The sequence below is a fragment of the Erinaceus europaeus genome, chromosome 21 (assembly GCF_950295315.1).
Source record: "Erinaceus europaeus chromosome 21, mEriEur2.1, whole genome shotgun sequence".
Taxonomy (NCBI): Eukaryota; Metazoa; Chordata; class Mammalia; order Eulipotyphla; family Erinaceidae; genus Erinaceus; species Erinaceus europaeus.
In genome coordinates this window covers 19,916,328-19,940,007 of record NC_080182.1, presented here as the reverse complement: position 1 = coordinate 19,940,007, position 23,680 = coordinate 19,916,328, and the positions used below count along the sequence as shown (strand labels likewise).

Here is a 23,680-nt window from a genome sequence, read left to right as displayed (position 1 = left end):
CCTGGAACAGGATGGCAGAGGAGGACCTAGTGGGAGTTGAACTGTTATGCGGAAAACTGGGAAATGTTACGCATGTACAAACTATTCTATTTTACTGTTGACTGTAAAACATTAAAAATTAAATTAAATTAAAAGGAAGGAGTGAAAAGAACTTGAGAAATAGCAAGTTATGTGAACACTTACTGTGTATGAGGTATTATGCTACAGTTTGGGAGAGAATGAACAACCAGAGCCATCTTAAAAGGGTGATGTGGTCTCAATGGGGGAAATGATTCTTGAGAGGTGGGGAAATCTTATATACTACAATTGCTTATGCCCCCCCCCCAGGCCTAGTGTACACAGACACTTACTACGTGCTTTTCAATTTCACAGGGACATTCAGCCATAAGAGGAATAAAATTATAGTACATGCTATAGCATGAATGAGCTTGGAACACATTCTGTGAAGTGAAACAAACCAGACCAAATCCTGTCTGATTACATATATACAAGACACTTGGATAGGATAATTTTTCAGAGGTATCAAGCAGAATAGTGGCTTTCAGAGTCTGGGCTGAAGAGGCTGGGGAGTATGGCTCAATAGATAGTTTCAGCTGGGGAAGATGAGAGATTGATTTCTGGAAGTGGATAATGGTGGTAGTTGCATAACAACATAAATAACTGTACACTTGAAGATGGTTAATTGCTGATTTTATATTGTGTGTATTTTGTCACACAGGACAATTCAAGGGGAACAATGTCTAGAAGACCTCTATGATAGCAGTGATGAAACAAACTTGAGAAATACCGTTTCATTGGGGTGACAGAAGAGACAGACAAATAACAGTTTGAACAAACAAAAATTTAACAGATAATTTTCCTTTAATGGTACTTCCTAAATAGCAAAGAACAGGATAACGTAAATGCTTCATGAAAGCTTTCAAGTTCAAGTAAGGTCAATTTCTTCAGAAAAAACTTGCTTGAGCACCCTTTAAAGCCATTCTTGCTTTTTACAGAACTCTATTTCATATGCACCAGATTTACTATAATTGTCTGGTTGTCTCAACATGAGGATTGGGGGCAGGTTCCAGGATTCTTTCTTAGTTTTGTGTCCTTAGCATTCACAACAGGGCCTCTAAGATAATAGGATCCTGATAAATGATTTATTAAAGAAAGAATGATTTGGGGGTCGGGCAATAGATAGCACAATGGGTTAAGCGCACATGGCGCAAAGTGCAGGGACCGGCATAAGGATCCCAGTTTGAGCCCTTGGCTCCCCACCTGCAGGGGGGTCGCTTCACAAGCGGTGAAGCAGGTCTGCAGGTGTCTATCTTTCTCTCCTCCTCTTTGTCTTCGCCTCCTCTCTCCATTTCTCTCTGTCCTATTCAACAACACCACCACAATAATAATAACAACCACAACAACAATAAAACAAGGGCAACAAAAGATTAAAAAAAAAAAAAAGGTCTCCACTAGCAGTGGATTTGTGGTGCAGGCACTGAGCCCCAGCAGTAACCCTGAAGGCAAAAAAAAAAAAGAAAGAAAGAAAGATTTAATTAATTTCAGATCACATCCATAGTGCCAATGCAGGCATTCTGGGTAGATGTGAAAACCACAAAGTGGGGCTGGGTGTTGGCGCAGCGGGTTAAGCACACATAGTACACATAGTACAAAGCGCAAGGATCCCAGTTTGAGCCCCCCTTCCCCGCTCCCCACTAGCAGGGCGGTCACTTCACCAGTGGTGAAGCAAGTCTGCAGGTGTCTATCTTTCTCTCTCCTTCTCTTTCTTTTATAGTAAGCTTTTGGTAAACATGAACTGGGTCAAATTCAAGTGAAATCAAAGAACTGAGAATCAGAGAGAATAAGAGTTGGCTCCCATTGAGGGCTTACTCCGACACCCTCCTTTCTTCTGTGAAATGAACGGGCTGGGCTGAACGACCTCTGTGTTCTCCTTCTAAGTTACCTTGCATCTAATCTAAACAAATAGTATGATGCTCTCTTGTGATTAAGAGCATTTGGGGGGGAGTCGGGTGGTGATGTACCGGTTTAAGTGCACGTAATACAAAGCCCAAGGACCAGCACAAGATCTTGGTTCCAACCCCTGGCTCCCCACCTGCAGGGAGGGGTCGCTTTGCAAGCTGTGAAGCAGGTCTGCAGGTGTCTTTCTCTCTCCCTCTCTGTCTTCCCCTCCTCTCTCCATTGCTCTCTGTCCTGTCCAATAAAAAAATGGAAAAAATGGCCAGCAGGAGCAGTGGATTCATAGTGTAGGCACGAGCCCCAGCGATTACCCTGGAGGCAGAAAAAAAAAAAAAAAAGCAAGCAGTTCTTGTAGTGGTCGATTAACATAACCAGCAAGGAGTGGTTGTGAAAGTAGCTTGAGGCATACTCACTAGACAGTGATTGATTGATGTTTACTAAGTGCCGTGGATTGTGAATTGTGCTACAGCTGGGGTCAGGGTGAAGGGTGAAGAAGCAGATGTGGTACCAAGCTGGTTCTTGGGAGATGTCCTTGAGTACTCGGCTTTTAGGTACGTATACTTTGATGAGGTATAATGCAACAGGGCAGGATGTGTCTGCGATATTAACTGCCTCTAGGGCAATGTGCCAGTTCCTGACTTCACTTCTAACCATCTTGGCTGCTACTGCAGGCATAGTTGGCACGCTGCCTAGATCCCTTCACCAAGCAAAAGGTACCTGACCCCAGCGGGACCCACTTTTATCTGGAGGACTGCCCTTGGCTTATGGGAAGTGCCTGGACCGGACAGTCTCATCCCTAGGGACAGCCTGTAACCAATAACTATTGTGGGAGTTCTGATCCTCTAGACCTCTTGCCTCAGCAGGAGATCACTGTGGTGTAATTCAGGTTCCAGAGCTGCCCTAGAGATCATGCTGAAACCAGACCTTTCCCAAAACTTCCCCTCTGTTCCCGCATGCTACTGTTACTCCCTTCTGTGATGCCTATGCTGAATAAATCACTGCACCAAATCCCTCCTACCAGACTCCACCTCCAGTAAAGCTAGCCTGAGATAGCAGTCAAGGAAGGCTTTCCACCTTCCTCTCTAAGTCTCCCTCTACTAAACTGCATCATTTGAGTATGGCTGCAAATCCACTCTGAGGAAATCTTGATATTGCCCCTTTTGAGAAACAGAAAATGCTAAACCATCAGTTGTTTCCCATGGCAGAACTATTACAGTCTCCAGAAATGCAGAAGGGGGGGGAGTGGGTGATCACAAGCAGGGGAGGAACCATCAGGATCAGAATCAAACCCACGGCATAGCTGAGATGCTTTCAGTGAACACAGAACAAGCCTCTACAGCTGAGATTACAATTCAGGGTGAATCTATTTTATTTCTGCAACATTTATATTAATTTTAAAATATCTTATTTATTTACTCATTCCCTTTTGTTGCCCTTGTTGCTTTATTGTTGTAGTTATTATTGTTGTTGTTATTGATGTCGTCGTTGTTGGACAGGACAGAAAGAAATGGAAAGAGAATGAGAAGACAGAGAGGAGAGAAAGACACCTGCTGACCTGCTTCACTGCTTGTGAAGCGACACCCCCCACAGGTGAGGAGCTGGGGGCTCGAACCGGGATCCTTAATGCTGGTCCTTGTGCTTTGCACCACCCGTGCTTAACCCGTTGCACTACCGCCCGACTCCCATCTTATTTATTTTCAATGAGAGAGACAGAGAGAAATATATAAAGAGATAAAGACCAGAGCAGTGCTCAGCTCTGGATTGTGGTGATGCTTGGGATTGAACCTGGGACCTCAGAACCTCAGCATGAAACTCTTTTGTATGACCACTGCTGTATCTCCCAGCCCTTATATCAATTTTACAATTTTGTAAGTGCTCTGTTGACCAAAGCAGGTTTCTCTGAAGGGTACAGCAGACAGCTGTTAGAGGATGGCATGGGGCATTGCCACCCATAATATTTTTTGCTGAAATACAAAGTACTGAAGGTTTCTGTGGACAAGAAGACAAAAGCAAAAGTCCTTTCCCAGGGGTAAGAGAATTTTAGTTGTATTACTTCCTACTTTTTGTAAAAGCTTGGAAAGTTGTGAGGTTCCCTGGTGTCCCCAAGATAGAAGACCCGCTTCTCACCTCTGGCTTGAGGAAGGCTGCTTAAAAAAGAGAGGTCAAAGGCAGTCTGACAGGAGCTGGCAAGGATACAGACTCCCTGAGACAAATTTGGAGGACCATGAGAAGTTATGCGTCTCCTCCTCCCTTCCAAGTATAAAACACAGAAGTCTAGTGTGATCCTAATTTGACCTAAACTGACATATCCCAGTGCATGCCTCTTCTAAGATGAGCTTACTTCAAATCCTAAGCAATGTCATACTTACATACTTTTTTTTTTAGAATTTATTTATTTATTTATTAATGAGAAAGATAGGAGGAGAGAGAGAAAGAACCAGACATCACTCTGGTACATGTGCTGCTGGGGATCGACCTCAGGACCTCATGGTTGAGAATCCAAAGCTGTATCCACTGGGCCACCCTTATGTACTTTCTAAAACTGCTAAAATTGCTTTTTTTTTTTGGCATATATATTATTGTTACCAGAGCTATCGCTAGGGCTCAGTGCATGCATTATGAATCCACTGCTCCTACTGGCCCTTTTTTTTTCCTTTATTTCTTCTTATTTCTATTTGATTTGACTGGGAAGAGAAAAAATGACAGAGAAAGGTAAGACACCTGCAGACCTGCTTCAGCTCTTGGGAGAGGTCTCCCCTGCAAGTGGAAACTGGGGGCTTGAACCAGATCTTTGTGCTTGATGATATGTGTGCTTAACCAGGTGTGCCGCTGTTGGGCCCCTGCTAATAACGGGTTTTACGGTTCCTGTCACTGCTCTCTTCTCCCTAAATGTGAACATCTTATGCTCATCTATGTTTTCATTTTTCCCACCAGGGTTATCACTGGGGCTTGGTGATTCTACCACTACCAGCAGCATTTTCCCCCTTCTCTTCTGTACAGAGAAAAACAGAAGAAAAAGAGAAGGCTGGAGGGGGAAAAAAGTGATGTGCAGCACTGTTCTATTGTCCATGAAGCTTCTCCCCTGCAGATGGGGAGCGGTACTTGACCCCATATCCTCTAGCATGGTCATAAGCATCCTACTGGCTACGCAACAACCTTTTTTTCTTCTAACCAATAAAGTATACGGCGGTTATCTAAAGCTTCACAGCATGTATCATGTACCTCATCCAAGCAGTATTTTTTTTCCCCTTTTCCCTCTGGTGGCTCTTACAGAAATCTCTTTCTTGAGTCCCCAACAGGGTGAGGAAGATGACCACCGCCCGACACTATACTGGAGGCCATTCCTTCTCAAGCCATATTCCTAACAGCCTTAGCTGCCCACAGGGTCCCTTTGAACATTGAAGACATGTACTCATAGCTGGCAAAGAGACAGCCCCAGACAGCTGGGTGGAAGCCTGACCCCAGGAAAGGCCACGAGAGGGCGGAAGGCTCTGCCAGATGGGTGGGTCTGAGTGGTCTTTATGCTTCCCAACCCAGGAAGTCCTGGGGAATCAGAGTAAAGTTGGCATCTGGCAAAAAGCTGGTGGTCTGGAACTTTGCAGTTACAACTTCCTGCCCTTGATTTCAGGCATCTAAAGGTTGAGCAAGACCTAATTCACTTTAGCAAAATCTCTGAGAGCAAGTTCTTTATACTTTCTCCCTATTTGTGTTTTCCAAGTAGGGTCATAAATACATTTGAAATTTATTTGTGATTTAATATTGATTTAAAAAATCCTATGTGTTCAACTGGATAGTTATATTCACATATGTGGGTGAGTCACTCAGCAAACTTCTTTGTCCCCCTCCCTATGATAATAATTTTCACAAATGACAGGATGGTTTCTCTCATTTGTGGGGTGCAGATAAAATGCTTGTATTTTAGAAAACAGATGTAATTTAAAAACTATAAAGTCACTAAAGCAATGAATTATAAAGAAAACAAATATCTCTCTCCCACTCTTTTATTCCTTTTTAAAAATTAATTAACTAGGGGGCCGGGCAGTAGCGCAGCGGGTTAAGCGCACATGGCACAAAGCGCAAGGACTGGCCTAAGGATCCTGGTTTGAGCCCCCGCCTCCCCACCTGCAGGGGTTGGGGGGGTCGCCTTACAAGCAGTGGTCTGCAGGTGTCTATCTTTCTCTTCCCCTCTCCGTCTTCCCCTCTCGTGATTTCTCTGTCCCACCCAGTGATAGCAATAAGAAAAACAATAATAACAATAATAAATAACGAGGGCAACAAAAGGGAAAAAATGGCCTCCAGGAGCAGTGGATTTGTAGTGTAGGCACCGAGCCCCAGCAATAACCCTGGAGGCAAATAATAATAATAATAATAATAACGATAATAATTAGTTAAGTTTTTGTATCCAGGGCATTTCCTGGATAAATCACCTGTTCAATTCCATCACTCTCAGAGAGAAGAAAAAACACCACAGTTACTGCCTGAGATGCTTCTCAGTGTGCAAGCTACTCAGGACCCCAATTCCAACCACCAGAGTTCTGCATCATTCTTAATCCCTTGCTTGTTTTTACAAAAGTCATTTGGGTTGAATGGTAGGATTAAAACTGATTTTAAATGTTTTGTTATTGCTTATGGAAAAGCACTTCTCAAACTTGTTTTGTTAATTTATTTTTAAATAAAAGAACAGGTATTTTGTCCTAAATACTCTGGTAACTAAGAGTTTGGTAAAAATGTTACAAAAATAAACTAGAAGAAAAATTAATCCCATTCCGATGGCATGGGAATATCAGTTGAGGCTATTAAAGCTGCAATACCTTCAGTGCCTATTCCTATCATGTCTCAAATCTAAAACAGACTGAGGACAAGTACTTCAAACAGCACTGCTCAAACTGCTTTGCAAGGAATAGTAGTTGCATATTGACGTAGGGAATGACTGTACAAATCATTAAACATTTCAAATGAGTCAGACAGAAGATCTTGAAGTGGAGTCTCCACAGATGTGACCCAACACCTCATTTACACAGTTGAAAAAACTAAGGACAAAGAGGACGCTGGATTCTGGGAAGCGCCGGCTGTGTGGCCATTACTTTAATGAAATGGCTTTGCCTTTTTTAGGAAGCCTTCATGCTTTCTCCTCTCTACCAAACACTGCAGTGTGCGCATTCTCTGCCAAGCAGAACAAACACAGCTGGGACAGCCCCAGGTGGGAACCAGCCTGTCCCAGATGTGAACAATGTGTCCCTTTCTGCACTGGCTCGTCCTCCAACCAAGTGACCCCTAGAAGAGGAACTTTATGGGATCAGTTGGATGATTATAGTTTGTAGCTTCTAAAAAAGCTTTGTTTAGATAAAAAGCAAATATGCAAAGCAGCCTTCTCCTTAACTGCTATCATTTACTGACATTAAACCCAAACACTTGTCCACATTGGGTTTAGGGATGTAAGGGAACACGCTGGTGGTGGATGTGGGGAGAAACGAGACTGTCTCAGTTTGTACCACACACACCTGATTAGGGTATGGTTGGCAGTGCAGTTAATTCAGTACTTTCTAAAATCTGTGTATTTGATGAGATGATTCTCAGACTCAGGCTTCCCTTTTGTGATGATGGGTAGAAAAAAAAACTCCTCTTTGTGCAAGGACCCAGGTTCAAGCCCCGGGTCCCCACTGCAGGGGGAAAGCTTCACAAATGACGAAGTAGTGCCACAGGTATCTCTTCATCTCTCTCTCCCTCTCTGTCCTCCTTCCTCTCGCTTTTTGGCTATCTCTATCAAATAAATAAAGATAATTAAAAAATGAAAGATAGGGAGAAGGAAAGAAAGGAAAGAAGGAAGGAGGGAAAAAGGAAGGAGGGAAAATCACCTCTTAGGGTGAGTAGGGTTGATTTGGAAAGAGCTATACCTGGCTTAAATTATGCGAGCCATGTTTAAAATCAGAACTGTTTTGAAGGGTAGGAAAAAAAGAAAGTTTAGAGATTCAGACTTAGTTTAGTATTTTAAAAGGAAGAGCTAATGACACACATCATTAAGTAGAGTTATTATTAGCTGTGTTTAGCTGGCCTCATTATATTACAAATGAGGCCTTGGAAAAGATACTAGACTTAGTTTCCATGGAACTGGGAAGATCTCAGGTGCATTACTTACTAACCTGTTCAGTGTGATACACAGACCCACAGGCCACAATCAACCCTCATCACTCACCATTTCCAACTCCAAGAAGGGCAAGCAGGCTGAGTGTGCTGGAATTTTCACCCTTTTAACTTGCCCTGGGCGCAGCCTCCATCCTCAAATCAACAGAATTTGGAAGATAAATACACAGCTTCCTCCTGAGTCCAGTTGTATGAAGCTGAGGTGCATTCTGATCACCACATCCGGAGACCCCAGCAGGACTGTGCTCCCTGGCCCAAAGAGGCGACCCATCTGGTCATTATACATCATGTTGTGACTTTGGTTCCTACTCACTTCCATGTTCTCTAAAAGGATTTCCTGAGTGTTTTCCCAAATAAACTCCTTGTGCTCAAATTCTTGTTTCAGGGTCTGAGAAGTTCCTAACACAAAACAGAGGCTCATGAAGCAAAATTCAAGAGGAAGTGGTGGAGAGAGACAGAGCCAGAGAGATACCAGCAACACTGTTTTACCACTTGCAAAGCTTTTCCCCCTACAAGTGGGGGCTGGGGGTTTGAACCTGGGTCCATGTGCATTGTAACATGTGTGTTCAACAAAGTGTGCCTCCACTGGGCCAAAAGCAGAATTCTTTTTTTTTTTTTTCCTCCAGGGTTATCACTGGGGTTTGGTGCCTGCACTGTGAGTCCATTGCTCCCGGAGGCTATTTTCCCCATTTTGTTGCCCTTGTTGTGGTTGTTATTGTTATTATAGCTGTTATTGTTGTTGGATAGGGCAAAGAGAAGTCTAGAGAGGAGGGGAAGAAAAACAGACACCTGCAGACCTCCTTCACCAATTGTGAAGTGGCCCCCACCGCCCCCGCGCAGAGCAGGTGGGGAGCTGGTGGCTCAAACTGAGATCCTTATGCAAGTCCTTGAACACTTTGTGCTATGTGCACTTAACCCAACCTCCAAGCACAATTCCTTATTCAAATCAAGTCCCTGTCTCATCCTCCGTCAGGACTGAGCCAGCCACCCCAAGGCCTGATAACCCTCAGAATTTCCTTGCATGCCTCAGACAGCATCTTTTCTAAGAAATGTCTCTTATTTCATTGCTCGAGAACAATTTGCTCTTCTTAATTCCCTTACCCTGCAGTCTTTTCACTTATAGGAGCCCACTACGCCTCTGGAGGCCAGGCTGCTTCTTTTTTTTTTTTTTTCTATTAGCCTTTTTTTTTAAACTTTTTTTTATATATATATATTTATTTTATTTATTTATTCCCTTTTGTTGCACTTGTTGTTTCATTGTTGTAGTTATTATTGTTGTTGTCATTGTTGGATAGGACAGAGAGAAATGGAGAGAGGAGGGGAAGACAGAGAGGAGGAGAGAAAGATAGACACCTGCAGACCTGCTTCACCGCCTGTGAAGCGACTCCCCTGCAGGTGGGGAGCCGGGGTTCGAACCGGGATCCTTATGCCGGTCCTTGTGCTTTGCGCCACCTGCGCTTAACCCGCTGCGCTACAGCCCGACTCCCAGGCTGCTTCTTTTAATGATAATTTCTCTCAAGAGAAACTCCCTTGTTCTACAAGACTCTGAGGGCGAGTCTCTGGGACAGCAATGTCATTCCTCAGAAAGTCAGCATCTGGTACACAGCTGTTGTTTGGATTATAGTTCCAGCTTCACAGCACTGCAGAGTTGTTGACAGTTTCCCCCCAAGCAGAACCTGAGTTTTCCTATCTGCCTACCAAATGACAGTCTCCTGGTCTAGACTCTCCTCCATCATATTCTTATATGCCCCACCATTTCTTTTTTTTTTTTTAATTCTATACTTTCTTTAGGATTAATGTATACTTTTTGTTTGTCTCACATGACTGCAGGCAGCTGACAATACATGCAGGAGTCATTCTTGGAGGCTGTGTTGCCCCTCTTGTGTAAGACTTGCTTAGCTGGCTGCTGTGCGGCAGCTCCTATTCAGGGGGCTAAATGCCTTGGGATTTGGAAGTTGGTTTGCTTGTGGGCCAGTTTTGGCTGAGGATGACGTGAATATTGTACCTGCTGTGCTTGCCAACGGGGCCTCTGAAGGGACCTCGCCTTCCTTTGCCTCCCCCACCCAAACACACACTTGCAGGAACACTAAACAAACTGAAATACCCAACAGAGATTTCTGTAAAAACAAAAAAAAAGAAAAAAACACCTCAAGTCTTGTCTTTCCTAAGTGGGGATTCCATGACTTTTCTCTTTTATGAAGCAACAGTCACATACTATCCAACCAGGTCCTTCAATTTTGTTCACTTTTCAAATAGCTCTGAGACATTTTATCTTATGTTATTTGTTTATTTATTCATTTATATTTTTGTTATTTATTTATTGGATAGAGACAGCTAGAAATTGAGAGGGAAGGGAGGTAGAGAACGAGAGAGACAGTGAGACACCTGCAGCACTGCTTCACCACTTGCAAAGCTTTGCCCCTGCAGGTGGGAACCAGGGGCTCAAACCTGGGTCCTTGTGCACTGAAATATGTACACTCAACCAGGTGTGCCACTGCCTGGTCCTATTTTATTTTTATGAGAACACTATTCAGCTCTACCTTACAGTGGTGCCGGGGATTGAACCTGGGATCTTGGAGGAGTCTCAGACATTTAAGTGTTTTGCATAATCACTGTACTATGTCCTGACTCTCTGATATGTTTTTTTTTCTTGTACTCTCTCACATGATTCAAATATCTGAAGTAACACCCCTTTCATTATCCATTCCCCTAAATCTACTTCATTGTTTTTTCTAAACTCACCACATCCACTGTTTCTCTCTCCCAAGGTTATATGGATATCTATCTCTGTGTTATCTTTTTGTCTCTAATATTCGTTCTTCATTAGACTCACTCTCCTTTGATTTAAGATGCAGGTTGTTCTTGAATAGTGCCCGCCTTGCAATACGTACTCAATAAATATTTGTTAAATGAGAATAAGTAAACAAATACACCTTCAAGAGAAAGAAGGGTAAGATATTAACCTCAGACTTTGAGGTAGTGAAACTATAATACGCTGAAGAATTTGATAGCCTACGGGTTAACTTTATCCAGAAGGGAGAGTAAAGTTGATTACTGGAGACTTTCAGAAGCATGTCTATTAGTGAATGTTACCCAATTATGTTACTGTCTTGCCAGCACTTTTTAGAGAGGCTTCACGTCAAAGGTGAGGATGCACCAAGTAGTACTAGCTAGCCATCAGTAATAGACAAATAATAAAAGTAGCAGTAATCAGCTTTGATCTGATAATTTCGTATTTTCATTAGTCAAGACACAGGGAAGTAAAGGTCCAAGGACCAGAATTTAAAAGGCTTGGACTCCTGTAATATAACACTCTCACTTCCTGATGCCTGTTTTCTTATCTGTAAAATGGGGCCAACAGCAGAATTTAATTCAAAGACCTTTCAGTATATAAAATGAGCTGATGTCAATGAAGCAAGTGCTCAGGTCCTAATGGTTCTTATTGCCTTGTGGTTTTCTTCATCTAAACCAAACCTACTTCCACTGGGAAGCCTTTCCTCTTGAACACTCCCCTTAATTACCATAGCTCATCACTTGAGCTCCTCAGGGGAATTTTAAAAAATATATATTTTGTTAATATTTATTTATTCCCTTTAGTTGCCCTTGTTCTTTTTTTGTTGTTGTTATTGATGTCTTTGTTGGTGGATAGGACAGAGAGAAATGGAGAGAGGAAGGGGAAGACAGAGGGGAGAGAAAGAAAGACACCTGCAGACCTGCTTCACCACTTGTGAAGTGACCCCCCCCCCCGCAGGTGGTGAGCGGGGGGGGGGGGTAGGGGGGGGGGAAGGGGGGCTCGAACCGAGATCCTTACACTGGTCCTTGCGCTTTGTGTCATGTGAGCTTAACCCGCTGTGCTACCGCCCAACTCCCCCCCCCCCCCGAGGAATTTGGTAAGGATAGTGCTGTACTGGTTAGCCAGCTAGCACAACGTATTCCAATGATTAGTTTGCATATTCATGCTTGGTAAGAGCAAGGCTTCTCCAGCGTAGTGCTCTTTCTTTCTCTGGCTTTGACTGTGCTGCTCTGCACAGTGGAAGAGGCTAGTTGATAAATAAAGAACTCCGGGAGCTGGGGCAGTAGTGCAGTGGGTTAAGCGCAGGCACAAAGCGCAAAGACAAGTGTAAGGATCCCTGTTCGAGCCCCCAGATCCCCACCTGCATGGGGGGTCACTTGGAAATCGGTGAAGTAGGTTTGCAGGTGTCTATCTTTTTCTCCTCCTCTCTGTTTTCCCCTCCTCTCTCCATTTCTCTCTGTCCTGTCCAACAACAATGGGAAAAAGATGGCTTCTAGGAGCAGTGGATTTGTGTTGCCCCAGCAATTACACTGGAGGCAAAAAAAAAAAAAAAGCAACTCAAGAATCTTCTGAGAAGTAACTCAAGACATATGAACCCCACACTGTATATGGTCATTTTTCAAGTCAAGGGGAAATAAAACTCTTCTTAAGGGCAAGACCTCTCCTTTTAGGACAGTTAAGTCTTCAGGTTTTCTGTACCTTTCAAGGGACTACTGAAATACTAAAGCGAAAATTCTATGATGCTAACTAGAGACTAGCTAAAAATGTGTTTTTCAAATATTCCAGGGCCGGCGTGGTGGTTCACGGGGTAGATAGCACATGCTCCCAAAGCCCAGGACCAAGATTCAAGCTCCTCTTCTCCACCCACATGTGGGAGTGGGGCAGGGAGGTTTATGAACAGTAAAAAGTGCCTCCGGTGGCTCTTTCTCTCTCTCCCCCTCCTTCTCTCTCAATTTTTTCTCTGCTGTATCAAAAAGGAAAAAGAACAAAGAGAAAAAAGAAAAAAGAAGAAGAAACTGGTGGCTGCTGAGAAAGCTGGATTTGTTATGCAGGCACAGAACCTGAGTAAGAAGCCTGGTGGTAATAAAAAGATATTCCAAAAATAAACGTCTTTATCTGTAGTTATAGTCACTGATGTTATCACTGAGGCTTGGTGCTTGCATGAGCACTGTTCTGGGAAGCCCTTTTTTTTTTTTAATAGAGGGAGAAAGAGAGAGAGACAGAGAGATGGAGAGGAGAAGAGAAAAGAGGAGAGGGGAAAAGGAAGAGACGGAAAGGGAGGGGAGGGGGAGAGACACCGGCAGCACTTCTTCTTTATTTTTAATTTTTTTAAATTTATTTATGAGGAAGATAGGAAGAGAGAGAAAGAACCAGACATCATTCTGGCACATGTGCTGCCAGGCATCAAACTTGGGACCTCATGCTTGAGAGTCCAAAGCCTTATCACTGTGCCACCTCCCGGACCACACCTACAGTACTTCTTCACTCATAATGATTCCCTTCTGCAGTTGGGGAACATGGGCCTGAACCTAAGTGCTCATGCATAAGAACAGTTATGAGTCACCCATTGTTCTAAAAGTAAAATCTTTTAAAAGACAGCAAGGGAGCCCAATATGTGGGCTCACACAATCAAGTAAAAGGGTTTCTGTTGGACTGAAATGTGGGTAGATCAATAACTGGTTTTATATTTTGAGCGGAGATGGGAGAAAGAGGATTGTAGACTTAAGATCAAACAGAATGAGAACTAGGATGGCCTCTTCCAGTTCCCCAAAAGCTGTCCTAAAGGTTATGAAAGGTTTTCTTGAGACTAGCTGAACAGATGAGATCCTGTTCCTTCCTTGGGAAAACTTGTTTATACAGCGTCCATTTTTAGAACAGATATGAGTTGCTGAACTCCGTTCTTCCCCACTCGCTCCAGTTTTTCCACCCTCAGCAGATATCAACAGAGAAGGGTTTCAGTCATTGGTAACAATGAAAGCAAGGAGCTCACACAGGGCCTTAACAGGCTGGCTGCACTCACAGAGAGCGAGACAGAAGCACCATCTTAGCTCATGTGGATAGAATAACAGGTCTGAAAGAACAGGAAAGGAAACTGAGATCTAGGTAAATTTACTCTGACGATGACAACAGCATTGTCTCTCATGCAACTCTCATTGGTCTAGGATCCACTGTGGGACTGTCAAACCTTTCAAGCAGAAAATTATTCTCAGTGGACAAAATGTGGCTAAAAAAAATTCACTGTGCAAAGAGAAACCAAGTTATGCTTGGAATTATGATGGGGAAGAAAGATCATAAAGGAAATCAGAAAATTACATCAGCAAGATAGAAAATGGCATTTCCAGGGAAGAGGGTAAATAGCATAATGGTTATACAAACAGACTGTCATGCCTGAGGCTCCAAAGTCCTAGGTTTAATTCCCTGCACCGTCATCAGCCAGAGTGGAACAATACTCATAAAAAATATAATTAATAATAATAATAAAAAAGAAAATGGCATCTCCATAACTTGGGAAGTAGGTAAAGATATAGCAAATTACTCAGTGGGAGAATGTGATCTGAACCCACCTTGGAGACTTTATTGAGTGTATTATTATTATTTATATATTTTAAATGTTTTTATTTATTTAAGGCATATACAGAGAAAAATTGAGAGGGGAGGGGTAGATAGGGAGAAAGAGTGAGAGAAACCTGCAGCACTGTTTTCATTGCTTGTGAAGCTTCCCCCAGAGACATCAGGTGTGGAATGTCAACCCTTCAGCCTCATTACTCAGGTGAGACCTTTCCTTTCATATGATTCTCTAATTCCATTCCAGGTGGTTCATTTCCTAACAAAGTCCCAAAACCTAGATATAGACCAGGTCCCATGAGTATCCATAAATTAGGCCAAAAGTTATACCTGAAAGCAGAAAATACACAATAGTCTGTAGTGAGTCATTATGAAGTTCATAATGAAATAGTGTCTACTTAGACTTTGAAACACTTCCCACCTACTTCCTGTTATACTTCCCTCACTCACTCCAAAGCTAACGTAATCAAAACAAGGACTGTAAAAGCTGAATAAGGGCAAGAGACTGGCATACTTTAACGATGACTCTTCAGTCACTATCAGACCAACCCATCAGCTGGGGCCCTATTCGGGGAGTCCTGAAATTCCCAAACAGACATGATGAGCCTAGGCCTCGAATAAATCCCTCTCTCCATTGTTACCAGTCATCTCTATCAGGAACCACACAATTTACCCCTTTTTGGTCCCCCATAGGACCTTGTCTTCAACTTGGGTCAACAACAGTAGAGAATGTTCTATCCTCCCTTCAGAGGATGGACAACATACTTTATGCTACACCTGAGGAAGATGGGTCCTGATATTGGGGTAGCATGGAATGTTCCTACTCATGACCACAGAATGTGAGGTCAGATCTACAGGGATGCAGAGGTCATATAGGCTCCTAAGCTAAAGATGGACCCCAGATCACATCAATTCAATGGGGTTTACAGTCAACAATATACTCCTTTCCCACATTACGGAGCTACTCTCTTCCCTGATCCAGCTTTCTGGTCCTTCTGCCAGCCATGACATCATCTCCCCAGGTAATAACTTGGATCCACCTGCATATCAGATTTCAGGCTGGGGGGGGGGGACCAGTATAGCCACAGGCCCTTTGGAATATAACTAAAATATGCCTACTAGCTATCTACAAAATGGAGCCCCCGTCCTGCCCCAGCTCTTCATCTGCACTATTCAGCCTTTAGATTCATGATTAGTCAACAATTTGTTTGGCTTTATATGTTAACTCTCTTTTCAGCCACCAGGTTCCAGATGCTAACATGATGCCAACTAGACTTCCCTGGACAGACAACACCACCAATGTGTCCTGAAGATCTGATTCCCCAGAGCCCCACCCCACTAGGGAAAGAGAGAGGCAGGCTGGGAGTATGGATTGACCTGTCGCCACTCATGTTCAGTGGGGAAGCAATTACAGAAGCCAGACCTTCCACCTTCTGCATCCCGCAATGACCTTGGGTCCATACTCTCAGAGGGTTAAAGAATAGGAAATCTATCAGGGGAGGGGATGGGATAAGGAGTTCTGGTGGTGGGAACTGTGTGAAGTTGTACCCCTCTTATCCTATGGTTTTGTCAGTGTTTCCTTTTTATAAATAAAATAAAAAAGAAGAAAACCTTTACCTTGCAAACATGGCTTCCAACATAAAAACCAAGGGGTTTTAGCACAACTTCAACTGTTTTGGAATGACTGAGTTCTACCACATCTCAGCCAGTTCTCACTCTGAAGTGAATTATGTGGTAGCCCCACACTCATGTTTGAAGCAAATGATGTGGCATCACTTCAACAGCATGCCCACCACTGCACCATAATGATGCCCCCTACTTACCTCCCACTGCATTACAACGAGAAGTCATTTCCCAGAGCACCAGAGCCATGGAGTAGACATCTGTCTGCTTGAAGGACTCAACGTTCTCCAGATTCATCCTGGACTCTAGGACTTCTGGAGCCATGTATCTTGCAGTTCCCACCTAGACCATAAACAGACATGGAGCATATCGCTTTATTCCAGTTACCTATGAGCTTGCAAAATACAGTTGTTATTTGTTCCCTACATGTTTCAGATAACCTTTAAAAAGCACAATGTTCTTTTAAGCAATGAGATCTGCACAGAATTATATAGCTTATGTAATTATTATTATTTTTATTAATAAGTGTTCTCTCCCTAAGGAGAGAAATATCCTTCCAGGTATATAGACAAATATGCCCAAATAAGAAAAAGTCAGTTCCCTGAGCTGCCCTATCTAACTCCATGATATATGTCACCATAATAAATAATATTTTGCAGGTAACATTTGAGACAGCAGTGCTCTGAGATATTTATTTTTGCTTTTACAAACTAAGTGGGTATTTTTTTTTCATTTCTAAAACTCTAAGACTTGTGGTAAAATCAGCAATAGCACAATAATAGAAATACTATCATTAGTTTTACTCACTGTCTTCACTTTTCTTTTATTTCTTTTTCCCATTTTACTAGAGTACTACTCAACTTCTGCTTATTTGGTGCTGGGGACTGAACCTGTATCTTAATTTTTATAACCTATTTCATAGTATAGTGTCCTAACGATGTAGTACAATTATATGCAACTTCCACTAAATGAGATTATGTGCAAGTATCCCCATGGTAAAAGACCAAATTTGTATCAGTTCAGAATTCATGTCATATGCTTTGTAGTTTTATTCTGATGATGGGTAAGAATATGAAAACATTGGAATCTGTAAAGGGAAATAAAAAAGAAAAAATATTTTAAGGGAGGGATTTACCTATGTGGTATATATATATCTTGATTAACAATGAAATACCATCAGCCTAAGGAACTTAAGGAAGGTCAAGTGAGTTGACATTATCATCTCAAGAATGTGTCTTTTCGCTTGTGCTAGAAGTTTTTCTTCCTACTCGATCATTGTATGACTCTGACCTTAGGTCAGACCCTAGGTCTGTCCATTTTTCAACATGTTTGCCTCCACAGCGCATGTGCAGCCAGCGGCTCAGAGGGTCAGGGGTGTAGCCCTCTGACTGGTTTGGGAAAATAATGGTGTTCTCCAGACTCCACTCAAATCCACAGTTAACAGTCTGATACGTGAAAACATGGGACACCCTCCTCATTAGTAATGGGTCTCTTGGTGATTTCTAGTCACTTTTCAGTAGTAGTTTCATAACCAAAGTGGTTTCTAGCTTAATCTGCTTAACCTACGAGATGGATCAAACAGTAAAATGTCTCTACATCTGATTTTGCCATGTACATGGCCAAGACCCAGTCCAGGCCTTCACCATATTTGGATGAAGTTCTGATGACACGGCATTTCTACTTCTCTCTGTATTTCTCTATCTGAAAAAGTCAGCCTAGAGTAGATACATTTGAAAAAGGGAGACCCATCGGGGAAGCAATTATAGAAGTCAGACCTTCCACCTTTTGCATCCCACAACGATCTTGGGTCCAAGCTCCCACAGGGTTAAAGAATAGGAAAGATATCAAGGGAGGTGTTGGGATACGGAGTTCTGGTGGTGGGAATTGTGTGGAGTTGTGCCCGTCTTTATTCTATGGTTTTGTCAGTGTTTCCTCTTTATAAATAAAATTGTAAAAATACATAAAAAATAAAAAAGGGATGACATCTACTGGACCTTGACAAAGCAGTGGTGCTCTCAATTGAACACACGTCAGTATGCATTAGGAGTCAGGATTAAGCCTCCTGTCCCCACCCCTGGGGGGAGCTTCACTAGCAGTGAAGCACTGCCAAAGGTGGCCCACTCTCTCTTTATCTCCCCTTTCCTCTCAATTTCTCTCTACTAAGTAAATAAATAAAGGCATTTCTTTCTTTTTTTTATTATCCTTATTTCCTTTTTCTATTTAAAAAAATTGTTTAATTATCTTTATTTATTAGATAGAGACAGTCAGAAATTGAGTGGAAGGGAGAGACAGAGAGGGAGAGAGACAGAGAGACACCTGCAACCCTGCTCTACCACTCGCAAAGCTTTCCCCCTGCAGGTGGGGACTGGGGGCTTGAACCTGGGTCCTTGCGCACTGCAACACGTGTGCTCAACCAGGTGCGCCACCACCTGGCCCCAATAAAGGCATTTCTTATTGAGTTTGTCAATGAATGTGAATATTTACCAATCACTAACTGTTGAGGTACTGTTACATGTGACCAAATGGATCAAGGACACTGCCTTCTAGAATGGAATATATATTGAAGGGCTGAGTACAGACACAAGAGGGGACAATATATATAAATAACAATTTGTAAAACAAAAGTAATTTGCAAATGGAAGAGAAATGAGGATTGACTCAAAAAGGAATAAAGTCTTTTTGCTATTCTCCTATTGAATGAACTCAGATTATCACCACCGAGCAACTTCCCGGGAATAGTCTTCACATTCTTTTCTTGTAGAGAGAGGAGAGACATCACAGCAACACTTTATTATCCCTCTATCATCAAGCACAGTGCTCTCACAGTGTTCAAGTTCAAACCCAGAGCCTGGTACAGAGTAAATAAAGTGTCTACCAGGTGTGCTACTACTCAAGCCCCCCCCCCAAATTTTTTTTTCTGATTTAGATGAAACAGGAGAAGAAATGCTGTCCAAGAGGACTCTGGCAGGGGGAAACTTGTGTATGCCTACCTTAACTAGAGTCCCAACACAAGTATGCAGAGTGTGGGGCTCTGGGTGATAGGTGGCATAAGAAATGGATCAAGATATAGGATAGGACAGGAATAATGTAAGGGGGACCCAGATCTAACTCACCTGCCCACTATTGGCCAAGTCATCCACAGACAGAGTTGGGTCCAGGCGCAGGGAAAGACCGAAGTCACACAGGCAGCAGGTCAAGTCGTTCTTCACAAGGATATTGGAGCTTTTGAGGTCCCTGTGCACAATAGGCATCTTGGGCCTCCCACATAGCGTGTGGTCACTGTGCAGGTGAGCAATGCCCCGTGCTAGGGAACTGCCCAGTTTGCGCAGGTCCTCCCAGCTGATGACATGCCGAGTGAGGTACTCCTGCAGGTTGCCTTTGGTATGGAAGGCAGTGATCAACCAATACTGCTTCCCCAGTTCTGTCTTCCGCTCCTCGGCGGTAAGGAACTGGAGGATGTTCTCATGTTTCAGGTTGATGTCTGAGAAAATGTCCTTCTCTGTCTTCCAGGAAGCATACTCCTCAAATGGAAAGATCTTTACTGCCACAGTCTCGAACTGCTCAGAAGTGTTCTGCTTGAGTTTGGCCTTGTAGACCTCAGCAAAGCGCCCCTTCCCTACCAGAGTGTCCAGCTCGATGGGCAGGAGCTCTGTGTTGTGGTTGATGTTGTTGGCACATGTAGAGCTGATGTCAGAGCGGTCGTCTTCCAGGATGATGGCAAGATGCTCACTGAACTCCATATGCGCCCTAGACTTGGTGTTATCCCAGGACGGGCTCAACTTCTGTTGCCGGTGAACACGATAGCAGTAGAAGATGACAATGACCGCTATGGCAATGCCCAGTGGTGGCAGGAGGCTGACACCGGTCACTTGGAATATTAATGGCCACAAGTCAGGATTGTTGGTCACATTTTCTGAAACAGAAAAATAAAGGAAGAAAAGTTGAGTTTAGTGGGTATTATCTATGAGGAAACAGAGTTAGAACTCAGGTATCTATAGGTATTTAAATCTTCAGTGCGCATGCATGCACCTACATGTGCCTGTGTAGTAATATTATGAGGTTTTAGTCCAGGAAAGGATGCTAAGCTAGCAGAGCTGAGGGCCTCCGTGAGTGCTGAATGAGTGGACAAAGAACTGTTGAATGTCAACTACACTCAAGACCTTGCAGAACACTTTAAAAATACAGGAAAAAAAAAAAGCCAGGCCTGGCTATTTACTATTAAGTTGTCAGAAAAGTCATGACACATTTCTCTACGTTTTTCATTTTGGAAGGAGAGAGAAGTTGGGAGGGAACTGAAAGTAGAGAGGAAGAGTGACGAGAGACATCTACAGCACTGTTTCACCATCTGGAAGCGTCCCCCTGAAGGCGGACGGCCTAGTCCTTATGCACTGCAATACCTGTGCTTAACCAGGTGCACCACTGCCCAGCCCATTCTGCTTTTCTAAGTAAAAATGAGACATGACTTTGCCAACAACACAATAAAAGTCTGCATATATGATATCCCATTAACACAGAGCCTGCCACAGTTTTTCCATAGTCCATGCTCCAAACCCAAACACATCCTATTCGGATAAATATCCAGGCTATCCCTTAACTGTCATCTCCAGGTCTATCAGTGGGAGGGAAAGGCAACTGTGACTGGGGGTATGGATCAACCTGCCAATGCCTATGTCCAGTGGAGAAGCAAATACAGAAGCCAGAAATCCCACCTTCTGCACCCCAAAAAGAATTTGGGTTCATACTCCCAGAAGGGGAGAAACAATAGGAAGAAGATGACCCAAGGATTCTGAACTCCAACTCCATTAGGACCCAGAAAAAGAAGAGGAAAAAGAGGGGCATTTGGATGTAGTAATAGGTATAGGTGTGACTTGAAAAGGGAGAGAAGTCCGGAATAAAAGAGCAAATATATACAAATATAGACAGAGAGTCGTAGAAGTGATAGTTAACACATATCTGCAACTTTAGGAGAATTGCTATAGCTTCCATTGGAGGAAACAGGGGCACAGAACTCTGGTAGTAGGAGTGGTGCAGAATCATGTCCCTGTCATCTTATAATTTTGTAAATCAATATTAAGTCACTAATTTTTTTCCAAAGGGTGTCTCTTGCACATCCCTCCTTGTGAAGATATAATTAAAAATTATATTTATTTATTTTCCCTTTTGTTGCCCTTGTTTTTATTGTTGTAATTATTATTATTGTTATTGATGCCATCATTGTTAGATAGGACAGAGAGAAATGAAGAGAGGAGAGGAAGACAGAGGGGGAGATAGAGCCATATATAAATTTAATGCAATACCCATCAAAGTTCCACCAAGCTTCTTTAAAAGAATAGAACAAACACTACAATTATTTATCTAGAACCTGAAAACACCTAGAATTACCAAAACCATCTTGAGGAAAAGAAACAGCAATGGAGGCATCACACTCCCAGACCTTAAACTATATGATAAAGCCATCATCATCAAAACAGCATGGTACTGGAACAAAAATAGGCACACAGACCAGTGGAACAGAATTGAAAGCCCAGAAATAAATCCCCACACCTATGGACATGTAATATTTGATAAGGGGGCACAAAGGATTAAATGGAAAAAGGAGGGTCTCTTCAATAAATGGTGCTGGGAAAACTGGGTTGTAACATGCAGAAGAATGAAATTGAACCACTTTATCTCACCAGAAACAAAAATCAACTCCAAAATGGATCAAAGACCTAGATGTCAGACCAGAAACAATCAAATACTTAGAGGAAAACATTGGTAAAACACTTTCCCACCTATATTTCAAGGACATCTTTGATGAATCAAACCCAATTTTAAGGAAGACTAAAGCAGAAACAAACCAATGGGACTACATCACATTGAAAAGCTTCTGCACATCCAAAGAAACTATTAAACAAACAGAGAGACCCCTCACAGAATGGGAGAAGATCTTCACATGCCATACATCAGACAAGAAACTAATCACCAAAATACATAAAGAGCTCAGCAAACTTAGCACCAAAAAAGCAAATGACCCCATCCAAAAATGGGCAGAGGATATGAACAAAACATTCACAACAGAGGAGATCCAAAAGGCTAACAAACATATGAAAAACTGCTCTAGGTCACTGATTGTCAGAGAAATGCAAATTAAGACAACACTAAGATACCACCTCACTCCTGTAAGAATGGCATACATCAAAAAGGACAGCAGCAACAAATGCTGGAGAGGATGTGGGGACAGAGGAACCCTTTTACATTGCTGGTGGGAATGTAAATTGGTACAGCCTCTGTGGAGAGCAGTCTGGAAAACTCTCAGAAGGCTAGACATGGACCTTCCATATGATCCAGTAATTCCTCTCCTGGGGTTATACCCCAAGGACTCCATAACACCCAACCAAAAAGAGGTGTGTACTCCTATGTTCATAGCAGCATAATTCATAATAGCTAAAACCTGGAAGCAATCCAGATGCCCAACAACAGATGAGTGGCTGAGAAAGCTGTGGTATATATACACAATGGAATACTATGCAGCTATCAAGAACAATGAACCCACCTTCTCTGACCCATCTTGGACAGAGCTAGAAGGAATTATGTTAAGTGAGCTAAGTCAGAAAGATAAAGATGAGTATGGGATGATCCCACTTATCAACAGAAGTTGAGTAAGAAGATCTGAAAGGGAAACTAAAAGCAGGACCTGATCAAATTGTAAGTAGGGCACCAAAGTAAAAACCCTGTGGTGAGGGGTAGACATGCAGCTTCCTGGGCCAGTGGGGGTGGGAGTGGGTGGGAGGGATGGGTCACAGTCTTTTGGTGGTGGGAATGGTGTTTATGTACACTCCTAGCAAAATGTAGACATATAAATCACTAGTTAATTAATATGAGAGGGGGAAAATCAATTGTATGTCTCAAAGTTTTTCAAAACACAAACTGAATCTTTTTAATATATAGGCTGTGTATTTGATATGTGGACTCTCTCAAAAGCCTAGACCAAGTAGATTAGAAGCATCCAATAGCACAGCTATTGGATACAAGATACTGGATACTGTACAGCAAACCCTAACAAAAGGACTTTTCAAAGTTAACCCAATTACCAAATAATGTGATGATAACATTAACTATCGATTGTCTTTTTGAACCCTAAGACAGCAGGAACCTCACATCTCTACTATAGAGCCCCTACTTCCCCCAGTCCTGGAACCCTTGGATAGGGCCCACTTTCCTGTATGCCTCTCCCAATCCATACCAAATAATATTGTATCCGCCAATCACAACCTAACCAAAGCAACGATTGACACCTCAACATGCTTCACCTCAGACTGTGTCCAGAGACTTCACATGTGGAATGACAACCCTTCAGCTTCATTACTCGGGTGAGACCTTTCCTTTTATAGTACACTCTAATTTTATCTCAGGTGGTTCACTTTCTAACAAAGTCCCATAACCTAGATATACACCAGTTTCTGTGAGAGAGAGCTTATGTTCACACGTATCCATAAACTACTGCAAAATATATACCTGAAAGCAGAAGTACACTAGAGTTTGCAGTGAGTACCTCCCTAACACTTCCTCCCCACTATTCCAAGCTTTGGGTCCATGATTGCTCAACAATTTGTTTGGCCT

General features: G+C 42.7%; 1 protein-coding gene across 1 annotated transcript in view; it reads right to left on the bottom strand.

Annotated features, from left to right (window-relative positions):
- The window catches only part of TGFBR2 (transforming growth factor beta receptor 2), a 106,584-nt gene that overhangs the window by 6,359 nt on the left and 76,545 nt on the right, over positions 1–23,680 (bottom strand). The window contains exons 4-5 of the mRNA XM_007516856.3: positions 19,192–19,991; positions 16,279–16,420 (exon numbers count right to left, since the gene is read on the bottom strand). Coding sequence (XP_007516918.1) covers positions 16,279–16,420; positions 19,192–19,991 — 942 coding nt within the window. The remainder of the gene's footprint in view (positions 1–16,278; positions 16,421–19,191; positions 19,992–23,680) is intronic.